Source organism: Somniosus microcephalus, chromosome 5, assembly GCF_052327205.1.
Source record: "Somniosus microcephalus isolate GS21.2 chromosome 5, FLI_Smic_1.0, whole genome shotgun sequence".
In the NCBI taxonomy this organism is placed as follows: Eukaryota; Metazoa; Chordata; class Chondrichthyes; order Squaliformes; family Somniosidae; genus Somniosus; species Somniosus microcephalus.
The window spans coordinates 129,630,927-129,644,851 of record NC_140991.1 but is presented as its reverse complement, the minus strand read 5'-3'; the positions used below and the strand labels follow the sequence as shown (position 1 = coordinate 129,644,851).

The following is a 13,925-nucleotide window of genomic DNA, read 5'->3' as shown; positions in this document are numbered from 1 at the left end:
GTTTGGTCAGTGACACCCTGGATGCGAGGGATGCCAGCCACGGCTGTAAATCCCCAAGTTCTCTTATGTTGACTGTTGAAGTCAACAGGGAAGGTAATGTACTGGTTAGCTCTGGCGAACAGGGTGTCGGTGACCTGCTTAATGTAGCTGCGCACTGCAGACTGAGAGATATGGGACATGTCCCCTGTAGCAGACTGGAATGAACCAGTGGCAAAGAAGTTAAGAGGTGTGGTGACTTTGAGAGCCACTGGCAAATCATGGCCTCCTGGTCCAGCAGGAGGCTGCAGAGGTCTGCACCAGCCTGCTTGGAGAAGCGCAGCCTCCTGACACACTGCTCTTTAGATAGATCTGAAGAAAATGACTCTTTGCCTGTACACCCTCTGTGTTGGGTATGGCCTCCCATGAGCAGCAACACCACATTCCAGCCCCCCACCACCACTCCCACACTTCTTGTCTTCTCATAAGCTCAGTTGCTGCTCATGCTGGTTGCTGCTGTTGCTCCTCTTCCTCCATTCAGGTGAAACTAGCAATAAAGCACCCATGATAAGCTGATTTATCTTACTTACCCTAAGTAAGCTCTAAGAAATCTCAGAAAGATGTGATCTGGAGGCTGGAAACTCTCCTGGCAATCTAAACAGAACAATGGTAAACAGAGCCTATGATCCAATTACCTCCAGGTGAGCGCCCCTTTAAATACTGTTTCATTGGCTCTGAGAGACCAATCCCGCTAGGTTTTACTGGTGGGTGGGGCACTGGGTGCGATTTCTGTGCTTTTGCATTAAAATGGTGTTAAGATCCTAATTTTATCACAGGAGCCCGATTTCCACATAGTTATGAATCTCCCGCCTCAGCCGATTTAAAAAATCATGCGGTTAAAACGGCAGCCGGCGGAAACAGAACAGTAAGTCCTCTACAGTGATTTTAATCGGCCTGTTCCCACTAGGCAGGGTTAAAATCACCCCTTAAATACAACGATTTCCTCTAACCTGATAACAACATTGTTTTTGCAACAAGGAGGTTGGTTTCCATTAATGCAGTGAATTCACATTCTACTGCACCCCACAAGAGTGGGCAGCTACTAGGCAACTCTCAACTACTGTGCAACTATCAGTGCTACAGATTCACTTATATGTATGATACAGAGTATCGTGACCAAGATACAGAAGGTGAACAGAAAACCCTCTTCTCTTTCAGCGCAAGTGAATTTCTCAGAATTACCAATTTCCATTCTCCTGCCTCTAACTCAATTCAGGGCTGGCTTTGAAGATTTCTACAGTTATTAGGCTGACTGAAAGTAAACAAGTTTTCATGCAATATACGATACATTACCCATGAACAAACTACTGCAACATGTCAAATATTGATTTATGTGAACAAAGGGAAACAAATCACGCAGATATAGGAATATAAAACACAAACTCTATCAAACAACACCCCATGTGACAAATTGAATCTCTTGCTTCCCTTGATTGTTAGGAAATGGTAGCATGGCTCTTCTGCTGCTTCAATGAATAAGTGCTCTATGTATATTGTAGTATTCAGTCACACAGATTAGGGAGGTCCCAGGTTTAATCCTTGGTCTGTGCTCACTTATCCTAAAAAATACTTTCCATTGTGTGTATCATTCTGGTTCTGTAGTCAGGTAGGGGAATTGAAATTTAGTGTATTTTTGATCAATTTTTCTTTAACCCTTGTACCAATGTAGCAATTGATATAATTAAGAATTATGGTAACGTAGTCATTGGTGTGGAGTGATTTTTGTTTTTAACTGCAATTTATCCTGCACAGGCCTACATAAAGGAATGAATGTGGAAAAAACCCTGCCATCTAATGGACAGCTGCGTTAACAACATTGCCATTAACTGCAATAAACCTTTTAGCTGATTCAGCACTGCTGGTTTAAGTCAAATGCAGGTTTAAAATTATGAAAACATCGATGGAATGAAAGCAAAAAAAAACCTTGGGAACATTGCCAATGCATTTAAAGATTTTAAAGTTGTGCTAATTTCCTCCATGAACCACAAATGTAAAGTTCTTATGAAACTAAATGCAACTGCGATCATTCAGAAAGCTACTATCAAAAAAGGAAATACAGACACCTGGGGCTGGATTTTCTCAATGGAGGCGCGTTGGGGGCGGGACTGCTGTTTGTTGGGTTTCAGTCCCGTCCCCAACGATGTCCAGCCAACCCATGCTATTTTCCCTTGATTGACCTTGTTAAGCCCGCCCTGCAGGCTTAGCCGGCCAATTAAGAGAAATCTGGTGACAGAGGACATCAGCGTATGACGATGAATTGTCAGCGTTTGACAGCTTTGAGAAGCTGTCAAACACTGACAATTTCTGTTCTAAGGTGAGCCCTTGTACTGAAGACTCACCAAACCTCTTTCCTGAGCAGAAATCAGATGGCTGCTGCATTGGAGAATGCAGCAGCCATTCTGTCATCTCTGCCGTTGAGATGAGGCATCTCTGGATCCCCAAGGGTTGAAGCCTGCAGGAAGAAGCAAAGGTAAGTAAAATTTTCTAACACTTTACACTCAGGTCTTATACTTACCTCTCCACACTTGCACCCATCACTCACCCCCACAGCACACTTTTCGATCCCTCTCACCCCCGCAGACCCACTGCTCGCCTCGCTGACCCTGGCGAGGTTCGCAGCCTTCGGGAAGCCTGCACTTGTGTGGGTAAAATGGGGATAAGCCTCTTAACTGCCTGTTAAGTGGTTGTAATCCCCTTCCCGCCTCGAGGAGACGGGTCCCTGTGCGAGTCGGGGACCCGCCTCCTGGGACGATGGCATGGAGGCGGGTTGGGAGCGGGTACCAGTTTCTGCCATTATCCCGGCAGTCCCACCTCCATACCCGCCTCCCCAGGGCTGGCAAAATTCCTCCCCTGGTCTCTTTATAGTGACGAGTATATCCAAATACAGTAATAAGGTGGAACAGTCTCACTGGTGCCTTGAAATCATGCTTAAGCCTTTCATTCTGCTGTTTAAGCCTTTCATTCTGCTGTCGTAAATTACTGGGAATGTCTTTGGTATGGCAACTTGGCCCATTCCGTTTGGAGGTCAGAAACAGGAGAACAGATGCTTGTTTTTCTTTGAAACTCTTGTACATTGACCAGATTACCTGCCACAAATGTTAATTTCACATCAAACATTACCCCTGTTAAACCAAAAACAAACAGGTTTCACACACCTGGATTAATGTCAGATCATCCAGTTTTAGCCTGAAGAGGTAGTTCCTGCAAGAAATAGGATTTACATGGTTAGAGATCTATTTGATGGTGAGGGTCCGTAAATGTCACTGGAACATTTTCTGCAACACAGACACAGATTTATACTAGCTCCATATACTGATCATCGCTACTACAATTAACTGAACTTCTAAGCAAGGAAGAGTCACAAAGAAGACCCGAAGAGTTGAGCATTAATACCCCAAAGCACAATGTTTGTTTTAAACTGTGTATTGAAAAAACAGACAATTGCTGTTACTTCTACAAGACAGTGGTTAGGCCACAATTGGCATATTGTGTGCAGTTCAGTTCATTATTGAAAGGATATTAGCACCATGGAAAATTTACAGCGAGGTCTAACTAGAGGAGGGTGACCACATGTCCCCATTTTCGGGGACAGTTCCTGGATGAGGTACTGTGTCCCCGGGCAAACATTGTCCCCAGAAGAGTCCCCGGTTCACAAACGTCATCCCCGAAGTGTATCCCTGGGTAGTGAGTGTACTCCTCTTCCGATTTGTCAGTTTGCGGCTCTAAGGCTAAATTAGTAAAACAACCTGTACAATGGCCAGAGTGACGCATTGCGCATGCGCGACTGGGAGGTCTTCCTGCGCATGTGCCGGTTGTTGTTTCTGAGTTTCCGTCTGGGTTCGTGCTGGATCGTCGAGGCTGAAAGTCCCTGGGAACATGGCAGCTGGAGCAGCTGAAGGAGTGGTCGCGGTGAGGGAGCCGGGTCACAGTCACCGGGGGAAGGGGGGAGGCGTGCTAATCCTAGACACTATGGGGGGTCAGGTGTGGCCTCAGTCACCGGGGGGGTCAGGTGTGGCCTCAGTCACTGGGGGGGGTCAGGTGTGATCTCAGTCACTGGGGGGGGGGGTCAGGTGTGACCTCAGTCACGGGGGGGGGGGTCAGGTGTGACCTCAGTCACTGGGGGGGGGGTCAGGTGTGATCTCAGTCACTGGGGGGGGGATCAGGTGTGACCTCAGTCACTGGGGGGGGTCAGGTGTGACCTCAGTCACTGGGGGGGGTCAGGTGTGACCTCAGTCACTGGGGGGGGGTCAGTGTGATCTCGGTCACTGGGGGGGGGGGTCAGGTGTGACCTCAGTCACTGGGGGGAGGCAGGTGTGACCTCAGTCACTGGGGGGGGGTCAGGTGTGACCTCAGTCACTGGGGGGGGGGGGTCAGGTGTGACCTCAGTCACTGGGGGGGGGTCAGGTGTGACCTCAGTCACTGGGGGAGGCCGGTGTGACCTCAGTCACTGGGGGGGGTCGGTGTGATCTCGGTCACTGGGGGGGGGGGGGTCAGGTGTGACCTCAGTCACTGGGGGGGGTCAGGTGTGACCTCAGTCACTGGGGGGGGTCAGGTGTGACCTCAGTCACTGGGGGGGGCCGGTGTGACCTCAGTCACTGGGGGGGGGGGTCAGGTGTGACCTCAGTCACTGAGGGGGGTCAGGTGTGACCTCAGTCACTGGGGGAGTCAGGTGTGACCTCAGTCACCGGGGGGTCAGGTGTGACCTCAGTCACTGCGGGGGGGGGGGGGCGTCAGGTGTGACCTCAGTCACTGGGGGGTCAGGTGTGACCTCAGTCACTGGGGGGGGCCAGGTGTGGCCTCAGTCACTGAGGGGGGTCAGGTGTGACCGCTGTCACTGGGGGGGTCAGGTGTGACCTCAGTCACTGGGGGGGATCAGGTGTGGCCTCAGTCACTGAGGGGGGTCAGGTGTGACCGCTGTCACTGGGGGGGGCCAGGTGTGGCCTCAGTCACTGAGGGGGGTCAGGTGTGACCTCAGTCACTGGGGGGGGCCAGGTGTGGCCTCAGTCACTGAGGGGGGTCAGGTGTGACCGCTGTCACTGGGGGGGTCAGGTGTGACCTCAGTCACTGAGGGGGGTCAGGTGTGACCTCAGTCACTGAGGGGGGTCAGGTGTGACCTCAGTCACTGGGGGGGGCCAGGTGTGGCCTCAGTCACTGGGGGGGGGGTCAGGTGTGACCGCTGTCACTGGGGGGGTCAGGTGTGACCTCAGTCACTGGGTGGGGGCCGGTGTGACCTCTGTCACTGCGGGGGGTGGGGGGGGGGCGTCAGGTGTGACCTCAGTCACTGGGGGGTCAGGTGTGACCTCAGTCACTGGGGGGGGCCAGGTGTGGCCTCAGTCACTGAGGGGGGTCAGGTGTGACCGCTGTCACTGGGGGGGATCAGGTGTGACCTCAGTCACTGGGTGGGGGCCGGTGTGACCTCAGTCACTGTGGGGGGGGGGCCGGTGTGACCTCAGTCACTGTGGGGGGGCGGTGTGACCTCAGTCACTGGGGGGGTCAGGTGTGACCTCAGTCACTGGGGGGGGGCCGGTGTGACCACAGTCACTGGGGGGGGGGCAGTGTGACCCCAGTCACTGGGGGGGGGGGGGCGGTGTGACATCAGTCACTGGGGGGGTCAGGTGTGACCTCAGTCACTGGGGGGGGTCAGGTGTGACCTCAGTCACTGGGGGGGGCCGGTGTGACCTCAGTCACTGGGGGGGGGGCCGGTGTGACCTCAGTCACTGGGGGGGGCGGTGGTGTGACCTCAGTCACTGGGGGGGTCAGGTGTGACCTCAGTCACTGTGGGGGGGGCCGGTGTGACCTCAGTCACTGGTGGGGCGGGGGGGCGGGGGGGCGGTGTGACCTCAGTCACTGGGGGGGGTCAGGTGTGACCTCAGTCACTGGGGGGGTCAGGTATGACCTCAGTCACTGGGGGGGGGTGCCGGTGTGACCTCAGTCACTGCGGGGGGGCCAGTGTGACCTCAGTCACTGGGGGTGGGTTTGGTCAGGTGTGACCTCAGTCACTGGTGGGGGGGGCCGGTGTGACCTCAGTCACTGGGGGTGGGTATGGTCAGGGGTGACCTCAGTCACTGGTGGTGGAGTTGGCGACCTCCTCCCACTCTTGATTGCCAATTTCCACCCCCCTCCAGATTACTGATCGGAGCTTCCTTCCCCCCTCCTGATTGCCGAGGACCATCCCTAAGGTCCTGCCACTAGTGTTCCTTCCTGCCCACCGGCCAGGCTGTCCCTTTGGCTGGTTGGCTGGCTGCCAGGTGAGAGACGGACATCCAAAATTTTAATGAAACCCTGCCGTTAAAATCGGCAGGACCTCCGCTTCCCCGGGTTCTTCAGCTGTTTTCGGCCTCACCTGCGCCCTCCCCGTAAATTCGGGGCCTATGATTCTAGATGTTCAATCAACTAAGTTGCCAGTCAGCCTGTCCGAAACTAGATGATATGAATTAAAAGTCATGGCCACTCTGCCTTTATGTTCTCTTAATAAACACATTCTTGGTAATGTCTTGATATATGTAACTTACTGATGGCACTACCACTATGCTAAATGGGATAGATTCAGAACAGTTCTAGCAGCTCAGAACTGGACATCCATGAGACACTATGGGCCATCAGCAACAGCAGAATTGTATTCCATCACAACCTGTAAACTCATGGCCTGGCATATCCCTCACTCTACCTTTACCATCAAGCCAGGGGACCAACTCTGGTTCAATGAGGAGTGTAGAAGAGCGGTCCAGGAGCAGCACCAGGCGTACCTAAAAATGAGGTGCTTACATGCATGCTAAACAGCAGAAGCAACCTGCTATAGACAGAGCTAAGCGATCCCACAACCAACGGATCAGACCATAGTTCTGCAGTCTTGCCACATCCAGTTGTGAATGGTGGTGGATAATTAAACAACTAACAGGAGGAGGAGGCTCCATGAACATCCCCATCCTCAATGATGGCGGAGTCCAACACATGAGTGCAATAGACAAGGTTTAAACATTTGCCACCATATTCAGCCAGAAGTGCTCAGTGGATGATCCATCTCTGCCTCCTCCTGAAATCCCCACCATCACAGAAGCCAGTCTTCAGCCAATTCGATTCACTCCACGTGATATCAAGAAACGGCTGAGCAAACTGGATACAGCAAAGGGTGTGGGCCCCGACAACATCTCGGCTGCCATGCTGAAGACTTGTCCTCCAGAACTAGCCGCACCTCTAGCCAAGCTGTTCCAGTACAGCTACAACACTGGCATCTACCTGACAAAATGTAAAATTGCCCAGGTTTGTCCAGTCCACAAAAAGCAGGACAAATCCAATCTGGCCAATTACTGACCCATCAACCTACTCTCAATCATCAGCAAAGTGATGGAAGGTGTCATCGACAGTGCTAGTAAGTGGCACTTACTCAGCAATAACCTGCTCACTGATGCTCAGTTTGGGTTCCACCAGCACCACTCAGCTCCAGACTTCATTACAGCCTTGGTCCAAACATGGACAAAAGAGCTAAATTCCAGAAGTGAGGAGAGAGTTACTGCCCTTGACATCAAGGCAACATTTGACCGAGTGTGCCATCAAAGAGCCCTAGTAAAACTGAAGTCAATGAGAATCAGGGGGGGAACTCTCCACTGGCTAGATTCATACCTATCACAAGGGAAAATGGTTGTTGGAGGCCAATCATCTCAGCCCCAGGACATCGCTGCAGAAGTTCCTCAGGGCAGTGTCCTAGGCCCAACCATCTTCAGCTGCTACATCAATGACCTTCCCTCCATCATAAGGTCAAAAGTGGGGATGTTCACTGATGATTGCACAGTGTTCAACTCCATTCGCAACTCCTCAGAAGATGATGCAGTCTGTGCCCGCATGCAGCAAGACCTGGACGACGTTCAGGCTTGGGCTGCTAAGTGGCAAGTAATATTCGCGCCACAGAAGTGCCAGGCAATGACTATCTCCAACAAGAGAAAGTCTAACCACCTCCCCTTGACATTTAACGGCATTGCCATCGTCAAATCCCCCACCATCAACATCCTGGGGGTCACCATTGACCACAAACTTAACTGGACCAGCCACATAAATACTGTGGCAACAAGGGCAGGTCAGAGGCTAGGTATTCTGCGATGAGTGACTCGTCTCCTGATTCCTCAATGCCTTTCCACCATCTACAAGGCACAAGTCAGGAGTGTGATGGAATACTCTCCACTTGCCTGGATGAGTGCAGCTTCAACAACACTCAAGAAGCTTGACACCATCCAGGACAAAGCAGTCAGAATGATTGGCACCCCATCCACCACCTTAAACATTCACTCCCTCCACCACCAGCACACTGTGGCTGCAGTGTGTACCATCTACAAGATGCACTGCAACAACTCGCTAAAGTTTCTTCAGCAGCACCTCCCAAACCCACAACCTCTTCCACCTAGATGGACTCAGGCAGCAGGTGCATGGGAACACCACCACCTCCAAGTTCCCCTCCAAGCCACACACCATCCTGACTTGGAAATATATCGCTGTTCCTTCATCATCACTGGGTGAAAATCCTGGAACTCCCTCCCTAACAGCACTGTGAGAGTACCTTCGCTACACGGACTGCAGCGGCTCACTACCATCTTCTCAAGGACAATTAGGGATGGGCAATAAATGCTGGTCTTGCCAGCGACATCCACGAATGAATTTTAAAAATCCTAAATTATACAGTTGACAATGTCAATCTTCGTTTATATCCAGGTTTGAGTATTTCTCTGTATTAGCCATTTGCATATAGCATTGTGGTTTTATTGTTATTTCAAAATAATTTAAATGGCACAACATATCTGAGCATGTGAAGACAGCGTGGTTTCTTGTCTGTTTAAATTAAATGGAAGACGTTGTTTATTGACTCACGTTTTCTTGTTTTATGGTTTTTGATATAAATCTGCCACTCCCATTTTTTGGTTAGAAACTAGACATTTTGAACAAGCTTGGGCAACTCTGCTGCTTGACAGCCACCTTGGCATCATTAGCACAACATATTTTGTGAGGTAACTTGCTCCTCAATTATTTGGAGGGCAAGCAAAGAACATGAAATGTTAGCAACAGCCTTGTGTGACTTGGCATCTTTCCTTGGGCTGCTCCTACTGCTGCATAAATCCTCCCAGTTGGATACAACATAAACTGTGTCCCCAGAATATGAGCACTGCTTCCCAAGCAAATGAAAGGGCAGCAAGAAGCCTTGTCAGGCCTGTTATATTAATACTTTTCATTTAGCAACTAAGGCTTGATGCCATTAGTAGAAAATTACTATTAAGTACCAATAGATTCTCAAAAAATCAATAGCACACCTCTGAAAGTATGGAAGTTTTTTTTATAACATCTTAAATGTAATCAAGACTGAACTGGGTTGACAAGATAAGTCAAGTAGATAAAGAGAAGCTGATTGTACTGGGAATTGAAAGAAACAGTCATTCAAAATGGAATTTTGCAAAGCACAGTAAATCAGTTTTTCCAAAAATGTCAAGGGCAGTAATATATATGAAAGAAAGATATGTCTTACTTTGCTCCAACGATGAGCTCTTTTTGGCTGGGGTCAAAGGTCAGCTGTGAATAGTCCGTTACATCTGCAGCTGTAAATTTATGTAGCCAAGGCGCAATGTCTGAGAAGAAAGTAGAAATATCCTTAACCTAGCTGGCAACAGATTACATAGGTGGCGATCAATAGACTGCTGTCAATACCTGTAATTGAAATGCAGTGAACTCGATTAATTAAACCTGACAAGGAGGCCTTTGGAATCGAGACTTGTCATTAAATGTGCCAGAACTGTGCCCTAGGTTTATATCAATCTGTCACTGAAGTGTTTGTCCTGACAGAATTACATCAACATTATCACCCAGGCGCCAGCTCCATGAAACCCCTAGGGACTAAATTAAAGCTCAGTGGGACAGATGAAAGATAATTTCCAGATGTACTACAGTTTCTCTAAAATTCAACTGACAAGATTAAAGTCTATTTTTTAATCTTACCAGTTTCATTATTTCAGAATCAATCTCAAAATCTCTTGTGTTCTTGGAAAATGTTCCTGCCATTTTTGGCAGGATTGTCAGAAAGTCACTAGTTGGTTGATTTTCAGGTCTTCTTAAATTACCAGCTAGACCCACTTGAGAAGATAACACTGTGGCTTTGAAAGACAAATGTACCTTTTCTGCTTTGTAAACCCTCTGTGAATTTAATTTCTAGCATTACTGTTTGTCTGAACTGGTAATAAACACACATTTTAGCAGCAAGTACAATAGATCTGTAAACAGCAGAGTTCTGCCACTTACTTCTTAAATGCTTTCTGCAGAGCGCGACTTCAAACATAAGACTATTTACACTTCAGTTGAATTGCTGTAGACAAAGTTGGTTTTTTTCTTCAACAAGACATATTTTTGCAATTAAACTGAGGCTCCAAGTGAATCTGTCACCCTTCAAGTTTCCTGCTGATTCTGTGTCACTAGGTTCATTAAATTTCTTGCTTGAAAAGGAAGACCTCACTCTCATCCCAGGGGCCCATCACTTTTTTTTAGTAGCTGACACTGGTTATTTAGTGTTCAGTTCATACTTGACTCTCTGGGCAATGCCTGAAATTTTGCCTCAAACTCCCAGGTTTCCTATATTACCCCAGAACAAACTTTCTCACGTGGTCTTTGTTAAAATACCAGAAAAAAACAATGACTTTATCAGCTATTAATGAGAGCCACTGACAAATATCTTTATTTCCAAAACTTGGAAAAGCAGAGTTGCCAGTAACTGATTACAGAATACAGTATCAAAATACAGTTTTCTTCCAATATTTCACCTTTGGAAATCTGAAGTGAAGAGTTGGTAGTTCAAAGAAGATACAGGGGAAAAAATGAGAGATAGAAACCCTAACTCTGCTTCAACCAATCTTTCAACCCCAGTGATCCCACTGGCAGGAGCAAAATGACAAGTGAAGAAACAGAATCCAACTCTAACTCTATACTTTTAATGCATGGTCTTTATAGAGATTAAAAAAAAAGCCATGTTGGCTCCAGTCAGGTCATTCCGTAGAGCACAAAAATGACTTAAAACAAAGACAAAACAGTGTTTTGGCAGAATTTCAGAATATCAAGACATTTGATTGAAAAGAAATATTAAGAATAAAAGAATCAATTGACTGCAAAGTTAGAATTGAGAATAAAGTTTTGAGTTACGCCTGGATTTTCTTCTGCTATCCCACCTCAAATAAAGCAGGAGAACAGTGGAAACAGTGGGAGAATTAGGCAGTGGCCACTTCCCCAACCCAGCCTTGATATTTCTCCTGCACCCTTTCTGGGTTGGCTGACAGACACCCCTTCCCTGCCCACCACATGTAAATTATGGTAGGGTCACGGGACACAGAAAGCTGCCCCATTTCCCAGCCTACTGCCCATGCTACTGCTACCCCCTCAACAGGTGGGGGCAGGCGGGGGTGGGGTGGGAGGAGGTGGTGGGGTGGCGGTAATCCCTGGGGAAGTGATGAAAGGCTCCCTGGTGTCGTACTGTGGGAGAGAGGGCCCCATAGTGGCCACCTTACCCTCCCATTAAGCCACTTACCTTACCTATGTTAAACTCTGGCTCAGCCTGAGGCCTAACAGTAAAATATTGTTCTGATCTTCATGGCTCTGAGTCCCCTTTAAACTGGCTTCTGGTTCTTTGGGTGTTGCACTAGAACTTCCCACATTGGCAGCAGCGGGATCTCGCTTGCTGGTGGGGATCATACTGGGAGCCCACCCTGTGTACATAAATAGCCCTGGCTCAGGCAAGTGGCCCAGGGACACGGGCTGCAGGCCAGTGTGTCAAAGTTACTTAAATGTGGTTAGAGGCTAGCTATGAATTTTATTAACGGAATTGTAATTTAAAATGTTTGCACCTAGACATTAAGATTAATCTGTACATTTTTCATAACAGGATTACAAATTAAATATGATTTTCATAAGCAGGTTACTTTATGATTGTCCTTTTCTCTTATACACCAAGCATTTTTCAACTTGCCAAAACAGTGTGAATGTTTGTTCATCAGTTAACTGATTTTCACATCTGGGTTTGGTACAAATGGAGGGCCTAAATGCCTGGGATTAGCATGTGACAAGTGAGCAAATGGGGTGAGGAGAGGGAAGTCTTTTTTAAAGAATGAGGGAATACAATGGAAAATTTAAAATAAACTGAGTTTTATTTGCCAATTTTTACCCTCCCTGCCGCTCCTCTTCTGAAAGCAGCGACAGCTTGCTAAGCTACAGTTTCACAGTTGTTAATTATCCTTTGGTGTCTCAGACAAATAGCCATTATTCAGGTGTGAGCTTTGATAATGAGTGCTGGCATGCGATTCATCCTGGGTATTGTCACAGGCAAGCCTGTATCTGTCCTCAGCAAACTACTGCCAACCGGCACTTTAGGCTGAGATCACTGATGGCAATTAAAAGCAGGAATTCTGTCTGACTTTCCTTTTTGTTTTTAACTCAGGGACGCTGAAGCCAATTGTAACATCCCTAACATTGCCCCAGCTGAGATCAGCTGACAGATCAAGGCTTGAACCCAGGACATTCCTGCTCTGCACAGCTCAGCTGCTCCCTGGAAATTGAGGTACCAGGAGAACCAAACTAAATGTTTAAGTTATTGAAGTGATCCATTATTCTTGCCGCACAAGCAATTCCCAGTGTATCCATTATGAAAGCAGTGTCTAATGAAAGAAGGGTCCTTATAAAGTGTAGTTAAAAACTAGTTCCTGTGCATTTTAAAAAAGAACTTAGAAAAGTACTAACTTCAATTACTTGGATGCGTCAGTGGGTAAATGAACCACACAGTGTGGTCCTAAACCAAAAGACAGAAGGTCACAGGTTCAATCATCGATCTGTGCTTAGTTAGCTGATTCGGGCTGGGACGGTAAGCTGGCCTCACTACTCCTGATCCGTCTCCAGTGATCCCTGCTGGAAATTATTTTGGGTGAGGGCAGGATTGATTTTGGCTGTGATTAATAATTTGGCACTCACTGTCCAGCCTCACACATGAATAATGGCCACTTGGATGATGCAGTAGTGGGTACCCCATGCCTGCGGTGCCTGTACCCTACCAGGAGTCAACGCCTTCAGGAGCGGAGGGGATGAAAATAATGGGGGAAAAATGGCAACTTCACACACACAGACTCAGGAATGGATAGACAGCACCATGACATAAATACAACCCCCAATCCCGAGCATTAATTTTAGTACATTGTAGCTATAATGCTGGCAGGTACCCAACAGTGAGAAAAATTGCCCAAGAATGTCCTATCTACAAAAAGGATAAATTTAACCTAACCAATTACCATCCTATTAGCCACCTCCCAATCGCCGGCAAAGTGATGGAAGAAGTAATCAACAGTGCCATCAAATGATACCTATGTACCAATAACCTGCTCTCTGACACTCAGTTCGGGTTCTGCCAGAACCACTTGGCTCACAGCCTTGATCCAGACATGGATGCAAGAACTGAATGACAAAGGAGAGATGAGAGTAGCTGCCTCTGACAGAAAGGCAGCATTCGACCAAGTATGGCAAAATTGAGGTCAATAGGGGTCAAGGTGAAAGCCCTCTATTGGTTGGAGTCACACCTGACACAAAGGAAGATGGGTGTGTTTGTTGGGAGGCCAATCATCGCAACCCAAAGACATTGCTGCAGATGTTCCTTGGGGAAAGTGACCTCAGCCTAACCATTTGAACTGCTTCATCAATGATCTTCCCTCCATCATAAGGTCAGGAGTCATGCTGTTCACCAACAATTCCAGTGTTCAGCTCCATTCGCAGCTCCTCTGATAATGGAGCAGCCTACTGCAGGAGTTGGACAACATCCAGGCTTAGGCTGACAAGTGGCAGGTAACATTCACACCACATAAATGCCAGACAATAACCATCTCTAACAAGAA

The 13,925-nt window shown here is 48.0% G+C and overlaps 1 protein-coding gene across 1 annotated transcript in view; it reads right to left on the bottom strand.

Annotated features, from left to right (window-relative positions):
• Nucleotides 1-13,925, bottom strand: part of sema5a (sema domain, seven thrombospondin repeats (type 1 and type 1-like), transmembrane domain (TM) and short cytoplasmic domain, (semaphorin) 5A) — a 394,308-nt gene that overhangs the window by 208,941 nt on the left and 171,442 nt on the right. The window contains exons 3-4 of the mRNA XM_085988245.1: nt 9,542-9,641; nt 3,192-3,237 (exon numbers count right to left, since the gene is read on the bottom strand). Of these exons, the coding sequence (XP_085844371.1) occupies nt 3,192-3,237; nt 9,542-9,641 (146 nt within the window). The remainder of the gene's footprint in view (nt 1-3,191; nt 3,238-9,541; nt 9,642-13,925) is intronic.